This window comes from Nelusetta ayraudi, unplaced genomic scaffold (assembly GCF_046127955.1).
Source record: "Nelusetta ayraudi isolate G7.1 ecotype Tasmania unplaced genomic scaffold, CSIRO-AGI_Nayr_v1 ptg000136l, whole genome shotgun sequence".
Classification (NCBI taxonomy): domain Eukaryota; kingdom Metazoa; phylum Chordata; class Actinopteri; order Tetraodontiformes; family Monacanthidae; genus Nelusetta; species Nelusetta ayraudi.
In genome coordinates, this window is record NW_027466186.1 from 6,269,582 (window position 1) to 6,286,539 (window position 16,958).

Sequence of the window (16,958 nt, forward strand, 5' to 3'; positions counted from 1 at the left end):
TTTAAATGGATAGATTAAAAAAAAACCTTCAATAAAGTTTGAATTAAAATAATTTCAATAAAGTATGATTCCATAGCCCAAAACTACTTTATTTTTATACTGTGTACAATCATATATTATAAATAGATCTAAGCAAAAATATGCATTTTAATTCTATTAAAATAAACCTCTTATAAATATATTTTCCAAAGGGCCTGTTTAAAACCACACAGGAAGAAGAACTGGATGTCTGATGGTTGGATGTCCTAATCAGAGATGAATAAATAGAATAGAATTTGCATGTCGTTCCCGTGGGTTCCCCTCAGCTTCTGCATTTTTCTCCTGTGCTGCAAAGACGTTGACGTGAGTGTTAAAGGCATTTCCAGTTATCTTGTTAAAGGTTAGTGGGGGGTTTTGTCAGCAACTTGATAAACTGATATTTCCAGCTAAGAAAGCTTTAATATCATTGTAGGGTTTTAATTATTTTGGCCTGGTTCTGTGCGACCTTAGAATTAATCATCAGTCAACAATAAGAGATGTTACTCATTTATCTCTTACAAAACTGGACATATACTGGGAATGCTAAAGAGATCCGTTAACTGCTTGCAGATGCCATGCCTATGGACCGGACCTTTAATGGTGAACGTGAATCAAAACTCTACGATAAAATGCATGCATTTTTTTCTGACTGTCATGTTATAATGTTGCTTATGTTTGCTGCTACTCCTATCACAAAAGTGTGGTTCTCTACGTCGTGGCACTAGAGCAGCAGGAGGCCTGCAAGAAGAACCAGGATGGGCTTCATGAAGGTCAGGATCCCCTGGACACTCAGTAGTGGAGCTCCTGAATGAGAAAAAAACAAAAAGGATGCAAAAATTTCTTCACTACGGACCTATAAAGTTTTACAACAACCTGGACTTACCTGAGTACACGGACTGTGGACTCGGGTCAGCAGTTTGACTACGTAAACCAGTCCTGGCTCTCATCAGAGCAGCCTGCTGGTCGTCTCTCAGAGCGGCTCTCTGTTCCCATGTCACCCTTGCAGCCCTCTCAGGTCCAAGTGCCTCCAGTTGAGTGACAGAGAGAGACTAAAGAAGAAGAAAACAAAAAAACTCAAGGAGGAAAATGTTTTTGTTGGAGGATTTGTTGTTTGTTTGTTGATGGCCAATGTTTCTATGGGAATTTAGAAGCCTAGTTTACAGACATGGAGATCCACAAAAATCAAATGTCTTATCTGCATAGATTACAATAACTGTACAAATAAAGAGCAAAATAGACAGACCATGAAAGAAATACATTCACTATTTACTTCTTACCTCGTCTTGCAGCTGAAAACATGATGAAAAGGAGGAGGAAGCGACTTACAGCTAAGTTTTCTGGCGGTAAGAGTGGGATGCAACTCTTGCGTATAACTGGGAAGACCGAAGGGGATAAAGAGGCCAGCTGAGAGGTGTCCAATCCAGCTGATGGAGGAAGCCAGCAAACAGGTGAGTTTCTTTTCAAATCTCGGTTCATTTCCTGAAATATAAGCAAAATAAAAAGTAACATTACCAATTATGTTGCCCAGGGCAGAGACTTGCGCTTCATCCCAGCTGCTGGGATCTCCAAACGCTGACACAGCCAAAGTTCTCAGCTCCTGAGTTACGGGTCTGGAGCAACAAACGCCACCCACTGCATCGACGGCATCCCTGAAACATGGAAAAAAAAAATCTCTCAAGACAGTCTTCAAGAGCTGCCATAATGATGGGAACGATTCAGACTATTGATTAGACTATTGACTCAGAAGTCCAGTAATGAGGAGAAGAGTGAGGTGTGTGTAAAGGCACCAACTTGAAGTGGTCCAGGTCGAGCTGCCTCAGCTCGCTGGACGTCAGGCCACAGATGAAGCGGTCCAGCTCCGCCATCTCCACAGAGCCCAGCTGCTGCGCTGACAGGCCGTTGTGATTGGCTACAGCTTTCCAGACCGATGTCACCTATCCAGTCGGGAAACTGTGGTCAGTCATCCACATGACCATCAACAGTAACATGTGGCATTTGTGTGTCATCAGCAGAGGTGGGAAGTAACAAAGCACAAATGTTATGTCACTGTAGATTTTTCGGTATCTGTACTTTACTTATGTATTTCCTTTTTTCTGAGGACCTTTTCCTTTTTGCTCCCTACATTTGTACACAATAAACTTTCTACTTCTTACATGAGAAAAACATGCTTGTTACTTTTTGTTTAAAAGTCTTTAAATATACAAACTCTATTAAAAGTAATTCATTTTTTTATTTCTAATAGTTGGTGTTGTTTTTTTTTTTACGTGAATACTTTTCCCATCTCTGGTCATCATCACCTGTGACTCATTCCAGCCGCAGCGGCCAATTTCCTCCAGGTTGTCCAGTAAGAAGGGAAGTTTCTCCAACTCTGACTCAGAGAAGCCCTGACTTACACACCCCAGCTGTGTCACCACACTCTCAGTCATATGCTCCACAGGGCCGAAAACCTGCAAGCATGCAAAAAAAAAAAGAGAGAAAATGGAGTATTTCAGTTTGAAATAAGGTGACAAAGTACAAAATGTTGTGTAGTACCTCGGATCAATTCTTTCACATTACCTGCACTGCTTTTTTCTGGAGCTCGGCCAGCTGGTCTCCGTTGAAGTCTGGAACGTTCCCAAATGTTTCTACCATTACATTAAAGGTTTCAGGCGACATGAGCTCCAGCTCCTTCTTTGACCAGAAGACGTTGCCCTTTCCCAGTTGTTCAATAAGCTCCACCGTTGGTACATTTGGAGTATTTTTAGCGCTACCATCACCATTACTGACCCCTGTGGCTGATTGAAACACAGAGCACAGTAGCAGTAACTTGTACAAACATATTTTGCACAGTGTCAGAGAGAACTAAGCAGGAGACATTTGAAACACTCGTCAAGATGCCTGTGTCTCACCTGCTCTCATTTTCTGTTCCACGTCTGGTGACGAGGTGATGAGATCAAACAGTTTCCTCTCTAGCATCATTGTTACCTTCTTGCGTAATTTCAGGAAGAAGAGAACGGCTTTCACAGATGGCTGGTGGATTAAAAGGAGGGAAAACACACACACACACACACACACACACACACACACACACACACACACACACACACACACACACAACACCAGGTGATATTATCCCAGCATGACTGCTGCAATATCACTGCATCAGGTACAAAAATGTCAAACACACCTTGTTGGGTAGAGCAGCTGTGTAGTCATCGTCCAATAGGAGGAGAGGGCCCAGGTCTTCCATCAACTCAGGTGACCATGCAGACGGATCGCTGCAGGAGATTTGAAAAAAATAAAAGAAAGATCTAACAGACTCTTTCTCTCAGCCTCTAGAAACCCCAACACGTCTCAGGAGCCTTTCCTACCCGAATGTTTGGCTGACCAGCTTGACGAGATCCGCGCTGTGCTCCGGAGGAATGTACTCGCAGGATGCCACCGCCATCAGGCTGGAGATGAGGACATCTGGAGCCAGGAGGCGGAGCTGGGAGGCCTGGAGCTCACACAGGAGTGGTCCAAGCTTGGGGACATCCTTCAAAGTCATTTTGGAGAAGTTGTCCCCCTGAAAGTACACAGTAAATATGGTTCATGTTCTCTAAGATACATGATTTATTTTTTGCCAAAAACACAGAGCTAATATTGGTATTTTGTTTTATACTGGACTGCTTTAAAAAAAAAAAATTAAAAAAAAATACTTTACTAACATCATAAGTTCATTTGACCGTTACAGTAGTTGGATTGTTTGGAATTATTTCCCTATGTGGATCTCCAGAACAGTTAAATAGGTTAGGAAGTTTTTGTAAATGATTGAAGAACAAATAAATTTTAGACTGCAGGCAAACTGAGTATCACACTTGAGGGTACCTTTCACTATGTTTTTTGCCTGACCTCAGTCGACTTTCCAAGTCCTCGGATTTGTAAAGTAAATGACCCGTTTTCCTCAACCGTGACAGTTGAGCTTTGTTTTCTTGATAATCATTTACCAGACAAAGCAGAGCTCTCTGGACCAGCGCGGGGCGGGAAGGAGACAGAGGAGGCAGACAGGTCAGGTTGGCGTTCTCCATCTTGTCGAGAAAAGTGGAACACACAGCGTCTGGCAAATCCCTCAGCTTCCAAGGCCTGTAAATTCAACACGGAAAGAGCTGTGGCACTCGGATATTATTTGAATTTATGGCAAAGTTTCCTATTAGCCTGTGAAGGTCGGATAGATAAAACAGTGTACGGCTGGTTGATGAGCAGGACTGTGGGAATCTCATCCAGCTCCTGGTCAGTGATGGTTTCGAAATAGTCAGGTCTTTGTTTTTCCAAATACCGCAGAAGTGCCTCAGCCGCACATCTTGCCTGAAAATACACAGAGAATTTTGTTGTCATTTGGTAGAGAGCGCTAGATACCTTGAATACCTGTGAGCGAGTGAGGTTTATATTGTACATACCTGGCCTTTGGAGAGCCACTGTGGATTCTCCTCTATGGCCTGAACCATGTCAGGGACGTCCTCATCGGACACCTCCTCGTACATTCGACAGGTTACACCCCGGAGGACTGAACGCAGCTTCCTGCTTAGCCAAAAATATTACCTTGTAAACTTGTTGACAGGCTATTTTTTTGTTGTAAAATTGATTTGTGGGACTGTGTCGTTTTATTCGCTGGTGTTATATCTCACCTGAAATGAAGCCGCCTCAGGTTCTTCATCTTCCGTGCCAGGTGAAGCGCCTGTGCAATTTTAATTGGTGTAAAAGACAATTTACAGCAGCGGACAGTCTAGTTGTGCAAACACATGGTCAAATTCGCTAAAGGTTGGAGGAGGAGATGGTCATGGACGTTACCTGTGCTGGGCACCATGTTTTATTATTGACTTGGTCCAGTGAGGTGATGTTGACCTTGGTCAGGTAGTTCAAGGACATGCTGCAGAGTAAATCATCGTCCAGCTTCTGCACCAGCTCTAAAGGTTTCACATCTTTAGCCAACTGCAAAGAAACATGAGCTTGTAGTGAATGTCTTTGTTGGAATGAAGATGTTTCAACTGTCCAAAAGTAAACTGGAATGTTAAAAATAAACCTTCCCAGCTTTTGTTTGAAGTCTGAAGTGATGCTTGTCATTTATCCCTACATTCAGTCGGCGTTTGTCACTCACCCCTTGCAACACAGCCTTCAGCTGGCCCCTCCTCATACGCTTGGTGATGTTCCTCAGCTCTCTTTTTTCCATCAGCATCCTCATGGCTTTCACTTTCTTCAGAACACAGCTCGGCAAACCCCTCGCAAGTGACTTGAGGTCCATTACCTCCTCGCTCGTCACCTGTTTACACTGAGAGGCGTCAACAATAAGCACAGGAGAGTACATGCTGGGGTGGTCTCCTGGGTCCAGGGTGTGCAGCTCACCCTCTCGTCTCCAAGCCTTTTCTTCACCAGGGCGTGCATCTGGGCCAGCGTCCACTGCACGCTAGTGTTTTGCTGAATTTTCTTGAGTTCACTCCAAGAGATGGCGCTCACATTTTCAAGGGGCAGTAAATAAATGCTGCTGCCCAAGTCACGGGCGATTTGAGTCAGGTTGTGCTTTGACACCATGGACCTGACGAGGCGCCGTTTCAGCTTTAGGACGAGGTGGGAGGGAGGATCAGTCAGGAGAACAGTCACACTTTTGTAAGACGGGTCAAAGTTTGGATCGGCAGGTATGTTACCTTCTTGCTTTGGGGGTTGTTGCACTCATCAAGCTGTGAGAGGAGTTTCCTGCTGAGTTCAGGTGCCAATTCTGAATCAGTCTCATAATAACAGGCCAGCGAGCCGAGTCTGAGGAAGTTCACAAGTCTGTTACTTCTCACAGAAATGAACAAATCCTGTTGTGTTAAAAAGTGTATTTACAACCATATTCTATTTTTATGATTTATTTCATCATTTATCCCTTGTCATTATTGTTAAAAGTATTCATATTATTGCTTTTCTCTTGTTAATTTAAAGATTTTTAGCCTCCAAGTTCAACCGTTCCCTTGACCAAACGATACGCTGAGGCATTTTTCTGCTGATCCAGAAAACACAAACAGAGAGAGAGAAAGAGAGAGAGGGAGAGAGCGAGAGAAGGGAGAATACACACTTCTCCACACGTTGTTCGAAGTCCTCCCCGCTGAAGCACTTTTGGAGAAACCTTTTGGCCAGGCTGGGTTTCATCATCATGCTTCTCATTCTCACAGCACGTGGAAAACTGTGAGTGCGGAAAAACTCACAGAGCTACAAAGTGGTGCGAGGGACAGAAAAATGAAATAACATGTAAGATGCCTGTTTTGCAGACTAGAAGGTTCTGATCACCACTCTCCCCTTCCATCCTCCCCACTCACCTGCTCTTTAGAAGACTCGACATCATCGGGCCTGAGGTTGAAGAGGTACGGCCCCAACATGGTCGCCGCGTCCGCACTTAACCAACTCATTGAAGAGTTGCAGCGTGGCAACACTGTGGGAAATTTTTTTTTTTTTTTTTAATTGTGTCATTATTTCAATTTATTTATTGATATTAGTAGGTCCCCCCGGTGTCCCAAGCCCCACTGTTCTAGACACTGAGCTGTTCATGTGGCTCTTAATATTTTAGATAAAAATATAAAAAATATATATGAAATTGGAATAATAATTTCTGTAAAAATATGAAAATATAAATAGTGATGGAAATGTAAACGTTAAAAGTCTTTTTTCTATTAAAATACTGAATAATTGATCTGATTCCTCTATATCTCTGAGTGTGTTAGATCTTCTTTTAGACTGAAACCCAAAGTCTTACTTGATTCTGAGTCAGACTTTGGCTCCGTGGTGCAACTGAAGTTGTTTTGTGCCATCTGCTGCTTCAGCCATTTCACCACGTTGCCCTTCCGGCTGTTTGGCAAAACCTTGTGCATCTGCCTTAGCAACTTCATCCTGGAATCAACCGTCCGGCTGTTAAAAAAACAAAAAACAAACAAATGTAGAAACAGTGTTGGAGCAGTTGTCCACTCACATCCTTGCCACTTTTAGAAGTGCTAAGTGCTTTGGCAGCCTCATTCTTCCCAAGGAGATATCCTGCAGCGCTGGTTTTGTAGCCAACATCAGCTTCTCGTAGTCGTCCATGTCTGTGATGTTTTCCTCTGGTGTGGTCAGAGCCTCCCAGGACAGAGGGGCCACAAACGCACGCATGAAACAAACAGAATCCTCCTGTGGGATTTCACACAACATCACATCATCACAGAGAGTGAGTGAGAAATCAAGTGATTAAATTTCTGGAAGATTTCTGGCAGGGATGCAACGATACTGACTGAGCGGTTCCTCATGTGCTCAATGATGGAGGGAAGTTGACTGATGTTCCACTTCATGTTTTGCTAAGAACAGGATGAGTCAGTGTTTAAGCAAATAATTAAAGGGTCCTTCTGCAAAGATGACTCTGAAAACATCAGTTAACAGCATGGATGTATATTTAGTGTTTAGTTAACCATTTTATCAGCAGGGGGCGTACGGGCCAGAAAGTCTCCCATTTTACAGACTGCCCTCAGCATGGCCAGAAAAAGACTGAGGAGGTCGTTGGGCTGCACAGATCTTTGGTCTTCAGCAGGTAAATCACTAAAAATAGGAAATTTATTTTCAATGGTTTTAAACATCCGTTTTAAATTAAATTTAAGCATTAACTCTACTGCATGCAGGCTGCTACAGCTCTAGCACCGTTCAGAAATCACCTGCTGTTGAAGACGGTTTTCATCACGCTCGCCAGGGGAGGCTGGTATCCTGGAACACAGCAGCAACACATCATTCCTTCGTCCATAAAGCATGCAAACAGGTACTTTCACAGTCATCATGGGATGAGGAGTAGGGGGATTGGTGCAGGAAAACACCATCACCACCATCGCCAACATGTCACACATGCACACGAAGAAGAGTATCCAGAAGGCCCTCACCTTGTTCCTGGCACTTCCACATCTGAGGAGAGAGAAATCAGAGACATTGGTGTGCTTCATCAATTTGAGAAGCATTTTTTTCCAGTCAAGTCATTAATGTCATGGGTAATATTTAAAAATATGAAAATTATTCACTGAAATGTACTTAAATTGGGAATGAACAGTTGGTTTTGCCGAAAAACTTCTACTACTCTCATAAACATGATGCAAATTAATATATGTTATAAAATTCAATTTAATAATGAAACAAACTTGCTTCAATATTCACATGGCATATGTACATTACAACATTTCTTATCTATTTTTTAAATGTTTTTTAGACATAAGATCAGTGAATATTTACTCTGTAAATACAAACTACAGTTGGGAAAAACAAGAAAATTTAATCTGTATATATTATGTATAAACACACATATAAATATACATATTATGCATGTTTTTATACATACATATATGTGTACAAATATGAGTGTGTGAGTGTGTCTAGTGGTGATGAGATGTTTTGAGACACTGTGTATGGACTGAAGAATGTCACCAGTTTTTTCATCATTTTGAGGTCAGGTTTATTCCCAGGCGTCTCAACACCTTTATTGCCTGGACGGGGAGAAAAAAAAGCATTTCAGCAAATGTATTTTTAATGCAACACTGTTGTCAGTGAGAGAGGGCTGTCAGATGGTAGCGCTGCAGCTCACCGAAGGCCTGACAGGCCAGGAGGAGCAGAAGGAAAATAGTTCCTCCTCGTGGAGCCATGGTGCACTGCCCTGCCTGTGTGACATAGAATCAAGACTTATCACTTGTGATTGCGGCAATTTGAATTTCATTTTCATTTAGTTGACAGCACCAGCATCCACCCCTCCTCCCGCCTCCCAGTTGCAGTTGAACCACTCTTGTTTCTGACAGAGCTCTTCCTCTGAGGATTTCTGAAGATCACATCCCAGGTTACCGTCTCTGCTCTGCATCCTGTGGGAGCCTCTTTGTACTTTAGAGAATAGCACGCTGTGAAAAACAGGTTCGGTAATGCACGCAATGCACAGCGGAACATTATGTTGGCTTCTTTCATCTTGCCGGGGACAAAGGCACTTAATCTTGCTTGCTCTCAAATGTCAGATTTTGCCTTTCAGAAATTTGAGTGTTCTAATTTGCCTCTATTCAATTTGTTTGTTTGCCCTCTGATTTGGCTTCTCATTTAAATACCTCAGGTGGCCAAAATAAAAAATAAAAAATAAATGGTACAGTCATTCTGATAACACAATATTTATCAAACCAGTTATGATTTTAGTATGTAACACTAACATGACCTCTTTAGTTATGAAATTCCTACATAAAAATATATGACCATTGGAGGAAAAAAGTCAAAAAGTTTAAGGCATAAAAGTCAAATGGCAATCTTAAGATTAAAAAAAAAAAAGGAACAAACCCTATTTTCACATAAAAAAAAAAAACAGAAGCAAATAAAAAATATTTGTCATTTTAAAGTGTAAAGAGTTTTTACTTACAGAATCTGCTCTGCACTCTGGTGGAAATCAGGGGGGGAAAAAAGAACAACCACTATCCTATACTGTAAGTTATCAATGTCTCCGGCTTGCTTGTTGTCAGTGATGTAGTTTCCACTCCTTGTGAGAGTCAACGCAGGTGCATGCATTTATAACATCGCTGTATGTGTTTGTGCGTGCGAAAGAGAGGGGTGTGTCTGCAGAGAAACTGATTGAATGATGCTCAGTACTGAACAAACATTAACGAATTGAGTTGGCTTTGTATGCTATATGTTTAAAGCAGAATGTGGTGACGAGCACTGACCATGCAGCCAGCCTCACAAAGACCAGCTGAAATAGATTGATGGTCACTGAAATCTATGCACACAAAAACATTGTCTACAAATAAATTGAAAGGACAAAACAAAAAGACAAAGGGGTTGATGGGTTAACAACACTGAGTGCAGAAAATGGATTGATGGATGGTTGTTCAGGTTACAACAGGTTACCAAAACCTAACCATGAGCAGCTAAATATGGAAAACAACTTGTGATTGCATACTTGAAGCTGACTCAGTCACACGAAAGGAACTGTCTCACTGCCACCAGTGAGCATGTTATGTAAGTCTTTTTGTTGTAGATAAAATCTGTGAGTTGAGTTTTGTATGTAGAACAAAACAAAAATTGCTAAAAATGAATGGAAGATTTCCATATTAAACAATCCCAAATCTTCTTCAAGTTGATGATGTAAATACCATCACTTTTCCTCTTGTACACATACTGATCCATCCTCCTCCTTCATTTGAAGGACATCTAAAATGTAAAATCTGGTTGGACAGTAACGTTAAATCAGGAAACAGGTCACGCTAACCCTCATTGTGACTTGCTGCCCTACCTCAAGTGCACAATTAAGGATTATAAACCCTGCGGTATTTGTTTGAATACAATATCACACTTAATTTTATGCTTCTTTTGTGCCAAGAAAGGAAATTATAAGACTCGCTGTTGTTACAGAGGAAGGACATTGTTCAATCCATCACATTCAGTGCCTTTAAAGTAGCCTGTGTACAAGTCGGTAGGCATGATCTTTTTTGGTCATCGATTCATCCATCAGTCTCCCATACACTTCTTATGGGCTGGAGCCTAATTCCACCAGTCAGCAGTTGCCACATCAGTTAAATTAAAATATATAATAAAACAATATGAAAGCCTTTATAATGCCTTTGTTTGCAATCAACAACTAAAAATATTTATTCACTTGCTGCTTGTTGCTATCCACTTTTGAGAGCAGCATGTTATTTTTCATTTACTTTTTTTCTTTGAACTTAGTCAACCTGCACAGTGGACGGACATTATCTCCATTTTGTTTAAAATGCGATTCTTATAAATTTGAATATATAGAAAGTAAAAACTTGGAGCATTCAAAACTCAGAAAAACAAGACAGGATTACTGTCTGACGTTATAAATACAAACAGATTTTCCCCAAATTCACATGTCGTACACCTGAAGCCAATCAGATCGACGATATTCAATCACGTGTCACAGTGACGCCACAGATGCCGGAAGTGAAGCGGCTCTTTAGTAATGTGGACCTGACGCATGAAAGTCGTTGGCGAAAACAGAGTGTCTCGTACAGAGTTCTTTGTCGTTTTCTCTCTCTCCAAGTTTCTGGATCGTTTAAACGCAAACATGTTATAACACGAGTCTCTATTTAATCTGAAAGCAATATTATTGCCGTTACACAGCGTTCGAATTGCCTGTCGTGAAACTATCTGCCCGTCTGACCAAAGAGTTGAGCCATGGCCAGAGGGCTCGGAGGGATACTCAAGGTCTTCCAGCGCCTCCGCTCAGTGTCACACATGAAGACCGTCCTCAACCAGCCGTCTGCCACTGTTTCAGAGAGGACTTCCATTGCCAGGTCGCTAGCGGTGAGTCTGAATGGCCGTGTGTTCGCTAAACAGCGCTGGTCGGGTCGCTTTGTGAATGTGGCTCCGTCCATGTGTTCTGCACTCGGTCCACCTCTCAGCCTTCTGGCCCTTTCTCATTTTATCGATTGTATTCAGCTGGCTGATGATGATTGTGTTCGTAGTCAACTGAAAATAACAGTTGGCTCCTACTACATATTGCTTTGCACACGCCGCGGCGGTCATAACCATTCACCTACATTCACCTGTAGCTGTCACCTGGTGGGCAATGATCACCAGGTGGCCACTTTTGACCCTTTGAAAATCACTCTTGAAGATACTGACAACAAACATGTTGTAAATATGTGTACGATGTCACGAATCTTGCAGTCAGTAATCTCTCTGTTTTGTATATGCCAAAAGTGATCTTGATCCTACAACATTTGGAACCAGATTATTATTTTTCTGATTCCAATACAAAGGTGGATTTGTTCTGGATTCAGCGCAGATCTTGAGACACGCAAAGGCACCTTGCACACGTTCTTATTAAGCACTGTCAGTACTTGATTTTTATTTTTATTTTATTTTTTTTAAGGAAATCCATGCCACTCTTCTTGAAATATAAAAAGTCTTTATTTAGATGGCTATCTCATAGAGAAAAATATAAACCAAGTGGGTTACAGCACTCCCATTTTGGCCTCAGCCTTCATCAGCCGTTTTTTTGTTTTTACTTGATTTGTTTCATTTGAAATTCACCGTGACAAAACAATATCCATCGTGTATTACACAAACACACACACGACTCAGTACTTAGGAAAAAATTATTTCCCCGTTTACCGGTACGACATCCTCACAAATCCCTGTGTGTATGTCTTTTTTTGTCAACGTAAAATAATCTGAAAAGAGTCTGAACTTGACCAGGGTGTCACCCTGCCTCACCCCATGACAGCTGGGATTGGCCCCAGCAGACCCCACCACCCTGAGTGCAGGAGGAAATGGGTATAGAAAATGGATGGATGGAGTCTCAATTGTACAATTCCTGTAAAAACAAGCATTCACAATCCCTCCTCAGGCAGTTGAATGTCAAACTCCCTTTTCGGGAGGAGATTGGCAAAAAAAATAAATAACTTTTTGTTTTTCATGAAACAGCATAACATTTTCCTTTTACCACTGTTAATAGAAAAATAGATTGATAAAATGATTCTGCTTTTCATTCCCTGTTTTGCGTTTCATATTTAAGTGCATTACTTGTATCCGACCAGCAGATGGCAGCATTTTCAGGGACTGCGGTTTCCGTGATTTTGATCTTGTGGCTTCTGCGTCAAAATTATCCTATCTTGAATGACTTTGATTCATCAAAGCAAAAAGTGCTGTATGATTATTATTTTTTAACTCGGGTATGAAAAGACAGATGGCAAAATCCGAACTGGCATTTTTCTTTTTTCTTTCTTTCTTTTTTTTTTTTTTTTAAATCTGGCTCAGACGTTTTGAAATACAGGGACAGGGGGAGCCTTTAGATTTAAGTCTCAACATTGTGCCCACAAACTTCAGTGTATTGCACATAACTTGCTTAAAGAATTTAGCTGTACTACTTTGCAGTTGTACAATTCACAGCTGCGTAGCATTGCAGTCACAGAGTAACAAGGGTTTATTATCTAGGTGTGGAAGTGGACTGCTGTTTTTAATCATGGACGTTGAACATACTGCTCCTTACATTTTTAAAACATATTAGGGCTTAGCCAATGCACAAGAAAATACGGCAATGTCACAACTGGATGATGTAACGGACTGAATTAACCCTCATCCTCACTCTGACGCTGTAAAATATCCAATCTCAGTACATAATCCCACCTCCGACTAACTCAAAGCCCTTTAGTGGAAACGGTGGATTGAGATACTCCTACCTCCTGTATGGCAGGCGCTGCAGATACCCTTTCTCTCTAAGCCGAGGGACCTCAGCCTGCCCAACTCCTCCTGGGGCACCGACATGATGAGGCTGTACGAGCATTACAACAGTCAATGTGAAGAGGAGACAGCGGACGGAAAGAAACAGGCCGGCCTGTGGAAGAGGATTCCCAGTTACAATCGGCTCCTCAAGTTTGCAATAGGTATTTGCTAAATGAATGCACCACAGGGTAGTCGGGCCTTCACTAGTTTTAGTGGGTAATATTTGACATATAATGGATATTTTTCTTTAGATGTTTACCAAAAAATAAAGCAAGTTTCTCCATGTTTTGTTTTTAGTCATGTTACAGTTTACAGTTACTATTTCATATATGATGCTGCAATTGCACATGACTACATATCTCTTTTCTGTAATATTACTTTATTACTGTTCTGTGTAGTCTAAATATCATTGTTGTAGTTTTTCTATCGTTCTACTGGTAGCATTGTAAACTGCTGTCAGGTGATGCCTTCATGTTCCCTGTCAGGTGGAGTTTATCTCAGTAAGCTAATCCAGTCCAAAGCTCGCCTTTTCACACGGAACACGAAGGAGCCCGGCGCAGCGTTTGAGTACGTTTTGTTTGAAAACAGCCAAGAGAAGACATGCGTGGGCATTTTTCAAAATGGGCATCTGCTGGAAGGACCACCAGGGTGAGATACCTCTTCAGTGTTCGGTCTCTAGTTATGTAGAATTAGAAGCTTCCTGTGTTATGATTTAGCTATCGTTTAGATCAGGCATGGGCAAACTACGGCCCGGGGACCGTATGCGGCCCTTTAAGCTTGAAGAAATTTTTTTAATAGTCAGTACGTCATAAAATAGCTGTATTTAATTTTATCAGTGTTTTGAGAGTAATTTCAATAAAGAGCTAAATACAGTGGTGCTTCAAAGACTCATGGTTTCCCCATCGTGGGACCAATAAAGGTCTTCTTACTTCCTCTAGTTTGTTTTAATGCTTTGTTCATTTTCAGTTGACTTTAAGACACGTTTTCTACATATCCCATGATATATATTTTATTCTCCTTGGTGGGTCACCAACACACTCCATCCAACACAACCCATTGAGACCCACCAGTCAAAAAGTTTGCCCACCCCTGACTTAGATATTTTATCGACTATAGAAATCTTTGCCACAAAAAATGTTTTGCTTATACGTTAGTGAACGCCAATAGGCGAAATCCAAAGGAAAAAAAAGGATGACGACCTGCATGTGTGTTTCCAGACATGTCCACGGGGGGGCGATAGCCACCATGATTGATACTGTGACTGGCACTCATGCCACTCTGCTCTCTGGACCTGTCATGACCGCCAACCTCAACATCAGCTACCGCAGGTACAGAAAAGGGAAACTGACACGCACGGCTGACTCATATTGTACTTACAAACTGTAGCATGCAGGGAGGCAGCACTCTGAGTCCATGTGCCCGTTCATTCATTTGGGTTGAATACATTTTTGCCATTTTTAAACAAAATGTATATACGAAATAGATGCACAAAGCAATGTGTCAATGTGGTAGACATTCATATGACTTAGCACATTAATTCAGTGACTGTAAAAAGCATTAATGAAAATAATGAAGGAGGGGAATGGCATCGCGTCGATCCTTTTTGAAAGTTTTCTGCAATTGAACTGCGTTGTTAGTTTCCGTGCATTTTGCATGTGTGCAACGGACAAAGTCAGCAAAAAAGTTCATATTAGTCGAGAGAGCATTCATTTTGCCGTGAGAAAACTCAGCGCCGCCCTTGGTTTCCTCTCACAAAACCCTGTCTCGTCTCTGAAGTCCCATCCCCCTGGGAAGCACCGTGTTGCTGGAATCCCGCTTGGACAAGAAGGAAGGCAGAAAAACCCTGCTTTCGTGCAAAGTGACGAGCCCGGACGGGTCCAAAGTGCACACAGAAACATCAGGTAGCTGCGACGAGACGTCTTTTAATTAGAATTCAGTGGCGCTCTGAGTTGTAACGGTCCTGTCATCTCTCGCCTCTGCTCCGCAGCGCTCTTCCTGTCCATCAGCATCAGCCACCTGCTCAAAGGAGGCTGACGTGCTCCAGGCCGCCACCAACACCCAGGCTATTAACACCAACACAGTGTGTGTGTGTGTGTGTGTGTGTGTGTGTGTGTGTGTGTGTGTGTGTGTGTGTGTGTGTGTGTGTGTGTGTGTGTGTGTGTGTGTGTGTGTGTGTGTGTGTGTGTGTCATTTCTACAAATACACTGTGGAGTGTGTATTTAAGATACTACTCTGCATAGAACAATGTTTTATTTATTTATTTTTTAGACCTGAGTGTTGGCCTCTACTAGCTTGCGTGAGGCCTTGACTACCTCTTCATAGTATTGACACATCTCCCGTACATATCACCACATTGTTTTAGTGTCTGAATGTATTATTTATTAATTTCAACTGTATTTGAGGTTTTATAGATATACAAAGAGTTTTAGGATGAGTGTGCGGTTACCAGAACACACAAAATGTTTGTAAATGTTTTGCTGCTTCTTATAAAGCCTTCATATTGTAAAAATAAATAAATAATAATAATATGAATAACATTATTTATAACACTTTATTGTTGGCTCATGAACCTCTTTGTAGCAGGGAAACAAAAGTTTTATTTAATTTCCGTTAATAGTCGCTAGACTGAGTTTTCTTTGTGAAGAAGAGAGTAAAGTTGAGTGAAAATCAACGACACACTCAGAGGGCGCTGTGGCACTGCTTTCTGCTCTCGATGTCATGACGCTGCTAGTGTCTCGCTTAGAAACTTTTTTTCTGAAGTCCAATAAACTGAATTTTGCATAAAGCTCCCTGATCGAGACAAATGTGACATGAGTTAAATAAATTCTGAAGATTGTATTTATACATCTTCATCCAAAAGAAAAATGTAATCATTGCAAGAGAAATTGCTACTGCACAGCGAAAATGCTAATTTGTCTGAAGGAGTTGCTTTGGAGTTGTTTTCACAGCTGTCAAACGACGACTCAGGTCCTCCTGCCTGGATTTCCTTTTTTTATTCTCAAACAAAAAACGTTTACTGACAATTTACCTGTTTATCCCTCTTCTATCAATTCAACAAGGACATTGAGATGATCTCAAATGAAGTTATGTCTTGTGTCAGATCAAATCATCTGCTATATTTGCCTCGTGAAATTAAAAACATGTTTGGCTTTTTCCTTATGTCTTCCTTATGTGCCAATAAATACATTTTGGTTAATATCTTTGTGACATCTTGTTATTGCTTTCATCTGCATACAGTGCTGCTTATCAGCAAGTTTGCTCAACTCTCTTTGGGCAATGTTAACCGATGTCTTTCAGCGATTTGTTCACAACAGTCATCTTGTCTTCTCGCAGTTTGGTCTGTGGTTTTGGAGCGTGAGGGCACCTCTCGGTGCAGGCCTGGCGGTCTGCTGAGGGCCCCTCACATGTCTGCCTCAAAACAACACGGATGAAAAACCTCCTTCAGTGTCTGTCAGCCTGTATGAGCAGGAAACATACATCATGTTACTGTCATGTATTGCTATTTGTTGTTGTGAGAACATGTATTAAACAATCAGAAACCCCAAACAGAGAAGACAATAGTAAAAACAGTATTGAATTCGGGTAAAACTGTAGTTTCTCTTTCTAGAACTGTTAGTTTCAGAATCTTCTTATAACTGGGAGACGAGCACGATGACGTTTTGATGCGGTACCACTGGCTGCCCAGAACACTATTGCAGAAACACACCTGCTTGGTTCCTCTCTTCTATCTTTTG

General features: G+C 41.5%; 2 protein-coding genes across 2 annotated transcripts; one reads left to right on the forward strand and one right to left on the reverse strand.

The window, feature by feature from the left end:
- Nucleotides 1-81: 81 nt before the first annotated feature.
- otoa (otoancorin) lies at nt 82-9,688 on the reverse strand. Its single transcript, XM_076012732.1, has 29 exons — nt 9,398-9,688; nt 8,594-8,666; nt 8,437-8,495; nt 7,902-7,923; nt 7,683-7,731; nt 7,443-7,569; nt 7,269-7,331; nt 6,974-7,167; nt 6,761-6,894; nt 6,327-6,439; nt 6,086-6,219; nt 5,676-5,784; nt 5,377-5,586; nt 5,132-5,302; nt 4,825-4,965; nt 4,662-4,711; nt 4,434-4,554; nt 4,223-4,341; nt 3,984-4,119; nt 3,369-3,562; nt 3,185-3,275; nt 2,907-3,027; nt 2,575-2,792; nt 2,316-2,465; nt 1,810-1,952; nt 1,531-1,667; nt 1,345-1,442; nt 902-1,067; nt 82-822 (listed from the first exon to the last, which is right to left on the reverse strand). The coding sequence occupies exons 2-29, from the start codon at nt 8,649-8,651 to the stop codon at nt 740-742; spliced, it is 3,411 nt and encodes a 1,136-aa protein (XP_075868847.1). The 5' UTR covers nt 8,652-8,666; nt 9,398-9,688; the 3' UTR covers nt 82-739.
- Nucleotides 9,689-10,943: 1,255 nt separating this feature from the next.
- Nucleotides 10,944-16,422, forward strand: them4 (thioesterase superfamily member 4). The gene is made up of 6 exons (XM_076012619.1): nt 10,944-11,301; nt 13,196-13,385; nt 13,710-13,872; nt 14,442-14,552; nt 15,001-15,125; nt 15,212-16,422. Exons 1-6 carry the CDS (start codon nt 11,173-11,175, stop codon nt 15,256-15,258), a joined length of 765 nt encoding a protein of 254 aa, XP_075868734.1. The 5' UTR covers nt 10,944-11,172; the 3' UTR covers nt 15,259-16,422.
- Nucleotides 16,423-16,958: the final 536 nt, after the last annotated feature.

Bases quoted from the DNA above. Each gene is read 5' to 3' on its own strand.
- otoa (XM_076012732.1), bottom strand. From the start codon at position 8,651: ATGGCTCCACGAGGAGGAACTATTTTCCTTCTGCTCCTCCTGGCCTGT. The intron at 6,220-6,326 runs GTGAGTGGGGAG...ACCACTTTGTAG, and splicing joins TCGAGTCTTCTAAAGAGCAG to CTCTGTGAGTTTTTCCGCAC. The intron at 1,668-1,809 runs GTTGGTGCCTTT...TCCATGTTTCAG, and splicing joins CTCGACCTGGACCACTTCAA to GGATGCCGTCGATGCAGTGG.
- them4 (XM_076012619.1), top strand. From the start codon at position 11,173: ATGGCCAGAGGGCTCGGAGGGATACTCAAGGTCTTCCAGCGCCTCCGC. The intron at 13,386-13,709 runs GTATTTGCTAAA...GTTCCCTGTCAG, and splicing joins GCTCCTCAAGTTTGCAATAG to GTGGAGTTTATCTCAGTAAG. The intron at 15,126-15,211 runs GTAGCTGCGACG...TCTGCTCCGCAG, and splicing joins AGTGCACACAGAAACATCAG to CGCTCTTCCTGTCCATCAGC.